An 11,516-nucleotide genomic window follows, 5' to 3' on the forward strand; every position below is an offset into this window, starting at 1 on the left:
TAAATAGCTCAATGGCGTAGAAGAAGAAAGTCAGATGTAATTAGTTTTAGTGTAATAAAGAATTGCTGCATCATAATAATACAATTTGTAGTTTATTAAAATACTCTAGTACTTGATCCACATATACACAATTAAATGGATTTTTTTTATTTCAAATACTGTTCAAAAGTTTTTTGATATGAAGTGAAATAATATACTAAAAAGTTGATTTTTATGTTTCGAAAACTCGTGTTTTTACATGAGACGTCAATTAATATATTTACATGTATACTTTTATATAACGCTCATTTGTTTGTGAAACATATTGTAAATTGTAATATTCAGCAGTTTGATTATCAAAATAGTATTAATTAGTATCATTAATAGTATTAAGAAATATTAAGTGTTTTCAAATAGATTATTATAAATACTGTATCATTGTGTAATATTTGTAAGAACTATATAAACTAAATTACAAAGTTGAAATTATTTATTTAAAGTATATAAGCGAGCTTTAGAACTTTACCCAGAATTAAATTAAAATCTGAATTTTTTTCGATATACAAAAAAATTTTGAAAAAAAAAATGTAATAATTTTTCCGAAAGCAATTGTATTATCAACACAAGCAAAAAGTTTTTTGGATCATTCAAATCGAACACTTACTTACTGCCATTCTTTGTACATTTAGCTTCGTATCTTCGCAATGGCTGGACCTGCCTTTGCCATAAGCTAATCACCACTTCTCTCAATCATTACAAATTGAATGTTTTTGAATCATTCAAATCGGATACTCCGTTCTTACTATGGATACTCGATTTGTATTTTATGCACTCTTTGCTCCGAATCTCCGTAATGACTGGACCTGCCTTTGCCAAAAACTAATCAGCATATCTCCATATCAAGAGGAATCGAATGTTTTTTGAACCAGTCAAATCGGTTAATCACACACACATCCATTTTTTCTGAGGTATGGCAAAATGTTCAGAAACCCTGAAACGTGAAGGTAAGCAAAAATTTTCATTTTCAATTTTTGGGGGAAGTAAATAATATCAATTGAGTGACAAATCCGTAGATAATTCTATTTAACCCATTTATTTAGCTCAAAATAAAACATTGACTGAGACTTTTGTTTATAATAATAACAGCATAAATTATAATTATATTTAAAAATATAAAATAATGGATAACACTGCCCTAGGGCAGGTCCGTGAGCTGAACTCCAACTTAATTGAGGGATTAATTTCCCAAATACAAATTGGAAATTTATGATCTGTGTTTTTGATCCATATTTTCAAGTGAAAATGGCAATCGCTGCTGCACGATGTCAAGTTGTCTATAATGGGGTTCGAACTTGCATTCGCGTCCACATGAGTCCGTGAATTGAAAAGATGAAAAAATATATTGCATGTTAATAATTTAAATTTTTTTAACATTTAATTAAAAAAAATCTAGTACGTCTTTGAAGTGATTTGGTAGCGCATGCGTGCCCATCGTTTTATCGATTATATACGAAAAGGTGAACAAACATGTGAGCGCTGTGAAATTAAAAGCACGTGGTGTTTGATGTAGTTAAATATTTCGGTTATATTTAAAATTTTGAAAATTTTAATATATAATTATATGAAAACGAAAATTCTAATTAAACCTGAAGATACAGATCGAGTTTTCTTCACAGAGATTGACAACCATTGAATATTAGAAATGAACATATAACTATTAAAATGTTATATTACTTAACCAGAATTTTCACAAATTACATGAAAGTCATTTACAATATTTAACATATCAGATATATGATTGAATTTTTTAATACAGTTATAAAATATAACTTTCATAGTTCGTTGTGTTATCGATAAACCATGTTCTTATCTCGTATAATAGTGGTTTTATAGATTTTGATTCAATAAAAACTTTCGCAGAGATTTTTATTACTAATAAATCGATGTATTACGAAATATTTCAAAATGTTAAACAAATATTATCAAAAAAATTTATAAATAAATGAACGCTATAATAATATAAAAATAGATATACATGATCTTCTAACCGAAATGAAAGTAAGTATCTCACCTTTTAAGACCAGTTGCATTATGTAAATATAATATGTAAACAATCAAGTTCATCGACAAGAATTGAGGTTTACCAAATAGACTTTTTTGTGATTTTCCTAATGCTAGTTTTAACTTTTAATAATAAAAAAAAATTATTCTGTGAGCAAAAACTTCAAGTATAGTGAATTAGTCATAATTGGATTGGACAACTACTGGGTTGCCATCCATTCAAAAATCCATATAATAAAGTTAAAACAATTACTGAATATTCTAAGTGTGATAGATTGTAATTAAAAAAGTTAAAAAAAGAAGAAGAAAAGAAAAATCTATTTATAATTTTCAATGCTCATGTGCTATTAAGAAATTTTCATATTTTAAAATCGTACAATATAAATACTATCAATAAATACATCAGGTAATTACGAAGAAATAAAACGAAATGTTACTCATTGTCATTCATAATTACGCACTTCGAATCTAAAATTTCCAAACAAACTTGGAAACCTAAATTTGAGGTAAATTAAAAAATTAATCTTATAACAGATAATTAAAAAAAATATTTTGAGTAACTTAACAAAAATATTTCGAGACGTTTTTATCTAAACGATTTTGAGCGACTTCTGAATTATATTTTTTTTACAAAAACGAAGGTGATAAGATTGTTTTAACAAACGTAATAAACAAGTTAAGTTATTAGATTTTATAAACTATTTTATTTTTATTAATTGCACATACTTCTTTAACTTATTTTAATTTTCTCGTCTTTTTAGATACAAAATTCATGCCAGTAACTTGAAATGCCGAATAAACATAATATTAGTCGTAAATATCTGTATCTTATTATGTTTCGCCATAATCAAAATAATATATTTGCTATATGTATAATTTACATGAACTGGAACTCAAGATGGAAATTTAATGGAAATTTGATTTGATCACATTGTCATTAAAATCACTAAATATACAAAATTGATAATATTGGATTTTTTTTTTAATTTTAAACAGCGCATGGACTACTAAAAAAATATTCCTGGAAATATCAATATTTCCTACCAAAAAATATTACTCTGCATTAAATTATTATCATATGTATTCAAAAGCACACTCAATCAAATAAAACAAAAATGTTTAAACTTACAATTTTACGGTGAATCGCTTTCATGTAAGCATATAAATAATATATTTTAATGACTTGTACTTTTATAATAAACCCATTGTCGATTTTTGCGAGGATATTAGCATGTCGAATACTTGAGTAGCGCACTTGGAAGAGAGTATGCACGCACACTTTCTTCGAAGATTGGAGAAAGTTATCTCTCTGCGCACACTATCAACGCATTGACTCAAACAATCGTGTTTTAATATTTACACTTATAGCAAAATAAATAACAATTGATCTGAAATAGCTTAAATTAATCTACAAATAGCATACCCTAATTTAAAACAAAAATGAGCTTCCATAAAGTTTCAATGATGTACTGTTAAGAATTTGGTAAAAAATACCCAGATAAGTAACGATTTCGCAGAAAATGAGAAGATGTATTATGAAAATTGAATAATAGATTTATAGAGAAATATATCATCATAATATAATATATAATAAAAAGTTGTTAAGATTTGACTAGTCTCTTCTGTAACCAAAAGCGAGGTTATCAGGAAAATTCTTATATATAAATACCTGCAGATTATTATTAGTAGTGTATGCATATAATTTCGAGCAAACCAATACCACTTCCGGTACGACGTTCAGGATACAAAAAAGATGCTGGATATGTTTTGTTCGAGTGTCCACGTTTTAGTGCACAACATGATGACACATATAAGGCGTTGAATAGAAAATTTGTACCGAAAGAGTAACACATATCTTCTATATCCTCCTACCATCCCGAAGAAGTAATGCAAGTAACCGCAAAAAACCGGTGGTTTTGTTATTATCCAGTCAGTCAAACTTAAGTTAAATATTGAAAAAAGTATCTCCTCCGCTATATAAAAAATAATTATAATAAGTGTAGATATAGAGTCTAAAGCCAAGAAGGTAAGGAGTAATAACATGTAAGGTATGATTATATCACACAAAATAAAGATAAGTTTTATCGCCTAATTAAACCAACTGATCCTCACCAGGATCAAGGTCTCAATAAAAACAATAATATGAATAAAAAATGAACTTATGAATACCCAGTTTCAAAAAAAAGTATGCATACCACTTTTGGCGCCTAACTAAAAATCAATTGAATTAATTTCTCTCTCGAAGGTTCGATGATCAATTCGGTCCCAACAATTCAAAGGCTTCATAAACGGTTTTCCATTAAATAACCTGTCATAAATAAAAAATATAAAATATACATCAAATTGAAAAAATATGCAAATATTATAGAATTAAAGAAAATATTAAAAAAAAAAAATAATATTGAAAGCAGAAAGTTCCAATAATTTATAAAATAATAGCTAATGCTTTCCAAAATCTAAATATTAAGATTATTATGAGAATCAAATAGATTTTTGTCAATCTTTACCCTTGTTTTGTGGAATCCTTGGCCTGCACTAATTTTGTTATCTTCAATTTCATGGGCTAAATATTTGAGTTCAATAAGATTGATAAAACCTGGAACATATAAACAATATATACGCAATTTATTGGTCTGCTGAACACAGCATTTTGTAGGCCCCGACGTTCCTGGATTTAATATATAAATTTTATAATTTTATATTATATAAAATATCATGTTACTTCCAAAATAACTTTATTACATATTCATATAATATTAACTTTAGCAACAATATTAATAATTCCATACAGACGAAAAGAAATATTTTACACAGTCCTTGAACATGTCTTTATGCACAGTTCTTTTTGTCTATATAAAAAAAAACACTTTCAATGTCTTTTTTACAATACAATTAAGATTAAGTTTTCACAACGCCGCATTTTCTCACAAAGAAATTCATTAGATATATTTTTCAGAATTATTATATGATATCAAAATGTCTATTTTAATCTATTGTATTTTCAGAAAACCTTCTCAAATAATTGCACATTTTGGGTTGTGTACATTAAATATATAACATATCATGATGCAATATTTTTTGCTTAAAATTTTACCTACAAAAATACATAAACACTTAAATATATGTATAATTTACAGCTGCATTACTTAGGTATACTTACAACAAACACACACGCCTTTCAAAAACATTTACATTGTTTATATTTGCAGGTCTTAAATTTGCATTGAATAGTACAGTAGATTTTAGATGGCTATTTAAAACTCATATGTGATTTTGAGTCGCAATTAAGTTTTAGATTTTATATTCTCATGTTCAATAATTTCAACAAAAATTATAGGATTAAAATAAGTACTGCTAACATTTAAGTGCTTGGTATTACTATAAAATTGTATATAAAAAATGCTGATTTATAATACAAAGCAATGCTTACATTTTCGATTTGTCACATATATATTAACTTTTTTCAAATACAATTTATCTATGCATTTAGTTTATCCATTTTCTAACTTACAAAATATAATTCTAAATAGTTCAATAAGTAACAGAATCTAATAATAACATAAAATAATAATATATAACCTCTGGACAGTAAACATGGTAGAGATTTTAAAATGACAAAACACATTCTTGAAAATGAAGTTCAAAACAATATCTAGTTTTGATCAAGAGTTTCTTTGGTTATGACTAAAGTTTTCAAACATCACGTAAGAATGGTAATAATTGACTTGAATAATGCTTCCTATCAATCAATTTTTATGTAAATCATAAAAGTTAAAATTAAACAGGAATGTCTGTTATAAAATTAACTGCTCACTTCCACAAAAATATTATTTCATCTCTAAATTACACATAGATAAAGTGTGCTTTTTCACGTTGATACTGGCACCTATATAGGATTCACTTTATGTTTAACTTAAACTAATCCGTATTTAAGTATCATTTAAAACTAGAAACAAAAAATAACATTTTAAATCTAGATTACTCAAAATGTTCTATATTAAAAATCATATGAATATATTAAAATAAATAAACAGCTAATATTTCATTAAATGTTAAGGAAAATTAATATAACACATTTTTGAGGTAATCTAACTAGAACAGGAACAAAATTTAGCACTAGGTTCTTTTCACATATTTTATACATTTACCAGTAAATATTTATAAGTGCATTTAATGTACACATCTGGCTTATATATATATATATATATATATATATATATATATATATATATATATATATATGTTCTATAAGCAAGCCAGGATACTTTTCTCACAATAAGTCGCAATTAATTTTAAAAAAAGACAATAATCCGTACAACTTAAAAAACTATTATTAAAGAGATAATCATCAGATATAAATAAGCCAATACAGCCAATTTATCAACATAACTAATTTCATTTCATCCAGAAAAGCAAATTTTTTCTCTGAAAAATAACCCATTGTTTTATTAAGTTAAATAAAATTGAGATAAAATTGTTTTGAAAATGAATATAGATTATATGCAGCAATAGATTATAGCAAGTTATACACGTATAAATACAAAGAAATTAACAATTACAACAAATTAAATATATAACAAAAAATCTAAATTATAGCTAGATAAATTATATTAAATATATGCAATTTGGGTTTTCTAAATTATATATTATGACAAAAAATTAAAAGTACATAGTAATCATTCTTACAAAAAATCGTTACACGTATATAAGTAATCAGTGATTATGAAAAGAGTAGTAATTCGCGGATCAATTATTTTTTTGGTCAAAACCTTAATGGCAATCATATGTAAATTCAAAGAATCTTGAAATAGATAAACGCATTTTAAGTTCTCTAATACCAAATGATTGCTTTTTCGACACCCGTTTGCCTTTTATTTTTAGATTACTTTTATACATTATCAATTCATTAGCGAAGACTAGAACAATCTTTGAAATCGGCATTTAGAAATATTCCTATTTCCGATAATATAAATTATTTTTAGGCAAAACGGCAACTCATTTTTTGTTTGTTGTTTGACTTGGTGGATTTTTTCTTAAATTTGCGATTTTTTAATTGATTTATAAAATGTCATTTTTGGTAATACACGACAATGATTACGAAACAACTCGCCATGTATACGAGAGTAGCAGTAATTGGGATTTTGGAAAAAAAATATTGCATGAAAGGGATATGTACAATAATTTTAATCGAGACTTGACCAAATTATTTTGAGGTGACGATGACTCAGAAAAGTACCAGACGTATCAGTTGGTCATTTACCAGAGCAAACAATTAGCAGCCAGTCTGCATTTTTTCATAAGTGTGGTCGCGCGTGTGTGTTTATAATTTTAAATCTTTTTAATAAGGCCTGGACGCTTCTTTTGAACGCTTCAGCTGCACCTTAAGACGCTTGGTTCCTATTTGGAACCCATTCATGGCCTGGATGGCAGCCTGAGCGCTCGCCGCATTATCATAGGAGACGAAACCAAAACATTTCGACAGATTCGTCTGTTTGTCGATGAATACTTTGGCGGAAACAACGTGACCAAAAGGTATAAACGTGGACGCCAAATCGGTATCCGTGAATTCTTGCGGTAAGTGGTAGATGAAAAGATTGCCACCTTCGGGTCCTGAAAAATAATGCGAAATAAATTTTATTCGCATTAAAAATTCACACAACAATGTACAATAATCATAAATTAGTTAAATATATTCAAAATCAATCTAACATAATACCTACCATATACCTATAACAGGAATTTCCTACCAAATTAATTTGTAAAATTTCACTCGTCACTATCTGTTATACATATTTAAAACTTTGGTATTAATCTTGAATATGTAATATTAACCTTTTTGCTACAAGCGCCTACATACAAGCAGAGTGACCCATGTGTTGCTTCAATATTTATCACTCCGATTTAAATTTTTGAGAATTAAAATTTATTATTATACTTTTTAGCTTTTTAGAAGTGAAATTACACGCATAACACGGTATTTACGTTCTAAAGAACTATCATGCTATGCGGGACTACTGTAAAAATAGGGGTTACGTTCCAGGAATAAAAAAAAAATATTAAATTTTCTCAAGAAGTACTACACATTAAATAATTTATTTTATATTTTTACGTCATAACTAACAAGTCGTGCTATCCAACTTGATCAATTTCTTGAAGAGCAGAAGATTCTCATATTCTGAACATTTTTCTTCATTTCCATGGTATATTTTTTGCAAAAAAATGTGTATTCGCGATTTCTTCGATAATACAAAGTACACGCAATGTTACCTCTATTGAAACTCGGTGCAAATTTCATTTAAAGGATCTTTCTTTAACAAATATGACTAACTGTTCAGATAACTCTTTAAGCACTTTAAGAACTAATTAAGACATTTTATCGATAGAACCTATGCGCCGAATAAAAAACGTCAAATGAGTTATCTTTTGCACTGATTTCTTCACATTTGTTGAGCCATTTTACGATTTTATTAATTTCAGAATAAATAAAGTTTGCATTTCATAGAGATTGCTCAATTTTCACCCCGTGGTATAGCGAATGGTCTCAATTCTCCAACCGTGTTATAGCAAATCCGTGTTATAAAAGTACAGTGTTATACGGGAGTTATGTATATTAATTTTTAAATAACATTTTTATTGACAATGATCTGAAAAACTGAAAAAAGTGTAACAAACACTCGGGGGGCGTCCATTAATCATGTGAGGTTTTTAGGGGGAGGGGGGAGCTGACAAAAAATCACAAAATATCACGTGGGAGAGGAAGGGGTATGGTGAGATATTAAGTGTTTTCTTAACTAATTTATTTAAAAAAGTTCAAACATTTTCAAAAAAAAAATCAAAAATGTTAGTTTTTCATGTAACTAAAAATACACGTAATGTTTTGTGGAAATGTTTTGTGGAAATTTTGAATATCACCATGTATCACGAAGGGGGAGGGGGTGGTAAAAAATTCCTTAAAAACTCGCTCACATGTTTAATTGACGCCCCCTTGAGTGGTTTACTTGCTCGTACAGCGGCGTCACACCTCCGGAAAAAACTCCCATAGCAAAAGGGTTAAAACCATTCAGACAGAAACAAATTTTTTACTAAATTTCCGCTTTACTTCCCTTCTTATTGGTTTAAAGATGTAATAAAACCATTCTTAATACTATCATCCCTAAATAATCCTCGCCAAGTTTTAGAAATCATTTTTCACAGAAAGTTCGAAACTCCGTTTCCATGTTTCCGGATAGGTGTAATATTTTACCGCATTGGGTTTTTGTCGAACAATTGTTCAAAAAGTGCAATTTTCTAAACTTAGAAATGTCCAAGTTTTTCGATAAGCCTTAACAAACCTTCAATCTGTTTGCCAGCCGCTGCTGCTGCAGCACTCCCAATGGGCGAATTAACGCCAACTACGGAAGTCGCCGTTGAGCCAAGATAAGGTTGCTGCTGCTGAGCATGCTGATGATGATGCACTGCACCTGGGTAAATGAAATGCATTAATTTTGTTGCAGAATTTTTCTGTACAATTTGTCTGAAAACAAAAGTAAATATATCGACTTATTTGAGATATTATGTAATTTTGCAATGATGGTCTACTCTGCGCGGTTTCAGGAAGCAATGCGGAAGCTATTTTTGACATCCAATAAACGCGAAAAATATATGCTATATATTATAAAGCTACGATTGCATTTTATGACAACTGAGATTACTAAAAAAAAGTCCAATTTATGAATGTTTATTCTATTGGTAACTACTGCTGCCAATATATTTAACTCCAACCTTCATATATTCTAAAGTAGGGAATGCAATACCGGTTTAACGGGATAACGAAATACCGGTATACCGCCCGATTTTCGGCGGTATTAATACCGGTATTTACCCTAAAAATACCGGTATTTTCGGTATTTTTACATAAGCGCTTTTGATACATATTACACTCAAGTTTAAATTTCTAGGAACAAATTAATCTTTAAATTCCATAATCGCATAAACAGCTATATCTTTAACACTTTGGGGACGGCGCTGTCCACCTTCAGTGGACAAACTTACTCTGTGAGGCACATGCTATTTTATAAACAATGACTCAGTTTGCATCGAATAAATTACATATAGCAGTGATAAACAGTATTGTATTTTGAAAATAATTTTAAATTATTTTAGTAGTATTTTTAGCCTTTTTCTTTGCTATATGATCTTTTTTTAATATTTAAAACGTACAAGCGCTTTTAAATATGGCAAACGACGAAATTTTGTGAATTAAGCAGTAGTGAAGAAGAGTTTCAAATAGGCATTCATACAGACAAATTTTACGAAATTACTATTCGAACCGATGATAGTGATGAATGTGATAATGATATTATCCAACCAACAAAAAGAAGAAGTTCGACAAAATAAATGAAGAGCGGGAAGACATTAGCGAATGTGCCGATCCCCTTCAATAATCGAGTTTGACAGACATCAACAAACACCCGACTACAAATACCAAGCAATGTAAGACATCCAATAGATTATTTTACTTTAAATTTTATAAATGAATTATTAGACAATATAATAGAAAAACTAGCTGTAAGTGGAATTCTGTCTTAAGGCAATTAGGGCATCGTGCCTTAAGGCAAATTGCTGGAACTTCCCGTACCAAAAATTATTATTTTTTTAAAAACGATTAACATTTTTGAAAAAAATTTACTTCGAAAAAAATAGATTTGAGAAACTACAAATTTGACAAAAAATTACTTAAAAAAATGTTTTCTTCATTTTGACATATTTTGGAAATTCTGAACTTTTTTTCAAAGCAATCGCACTGCTTGAACTGCATAGAGACGAAATGTCAAAGCTCGCAAGTGCCGCGCCGCCGTCTAACGCATAAGCATTGGTACGGAACCCATAAAAATGTAAAAAAAAATTATACTTATTGTTAAAATCTCTATAAAATATCTGATAATTTGATGTGCATATGTCTAATAATCATTTTTAACCGCCGAATGGCATTTTTTTTTACTTTTTTCATTAGATCTCCGAAACCGCTAGGCTTGCCTCCATGAAAATTTGATCAATTCTACATCTTGTCAATACAAGTGAAATGTTTTTTGAATTATTCAAATCGGACGCTTCGTTCTCTTAAAAACGGAGGTACCGTTTTGGCACTTTTTGCCCCGTATCTTCGGAACGGCTAGACCTGCCTTCGCCAAAAACTAATCAGCACTTCTCCTTATCAATACGAATCGAATGTTTTTGAATTATTCAAATCGGTTGATCCGTGTTCCCGAAATCGTCGACGAAAATTTGTATCCGCACATACATACACACATACATACACACACACACACACACACACACATACATCCATTTTTTCTAAGGTATGCCAAAATGTTCAGAAGGTTTTGAAACGTCGAGAAATGCAAAAAATTTTCATTTTCGATTTTTTTGCGATTACTATAACTTACCTACGGGAAGTTAATTAAAACCATTATGGCAGCAACAAAATGACCAAATAT

The 11,516-nt window shown here is 28.8% G+C and overlaps 1 protein-coding gene across 1 annotated transcript; it reads right to left on the reverse strand.

Moving 5' to 3' along the window:
• Positions 1-6,671: 6,671 nt before the first annotated feature.
• LOC113386811 (CUGBP Elav-like family member 1) lies at positions 6,672-9,620 on the reverse strand. Its single transcript, XM_026624568.1, has 2 exons — positions 9,372-9,620; positions 6,672-7,650 (listed from the first exon to the last, which is right to left on the reverse strand). The coding sequence occupies exons 1-2, from the start codon at positions 9,517-9,519 to the stop codon at positions 7,379-7,381; spliced, it is 420 nt and encodes a 139-aa protein (XP_026480353.1). The 5' UTR covers positions 9,520-9,620; the 3' UTR covers positions 6,672-7,378.
• Between the last annotated feature and the right edge of the window lie 1,896 nt (positions 9,621-11,516).

The sequence above is a fragment of the Ctenocephalides felis genome, unplaced genomic scaffold, assembly GCF_003426905.1.
Source record: "Ctenocephalides felis isolate EL2017-DRISC unplaced genomic scaffold, ASM342690v1 CF-g0.4_SCAFFOLD_03571, whole genome shotgun sequence".
In the NCBI taxonomy this organism is placed as follows: Eukaryota; Metazoa; Arthropoda; class Insecta; order Siphonaptera; family Pulicidae; genus Ctenocephalides; species Ctenocephalides felis.

Bases quoted from the DNA above. Each gene is read 5' to 3' on its own strand.
- LOC113386811 (XM_026624568.1), bottom strand. From the start codon at position 9,519: ATGCATTTCATTTACCCAGGTGCAGTGCATCATCATCAGCATGCTCAG. The intron at 7,651-9,371 runs GTTTGTTAAGGC...ATTATTTTTCAG, and splicing joins GGCTGGCAAACAGATTGAAG to GACCCGAAGGTGGCAATCTT.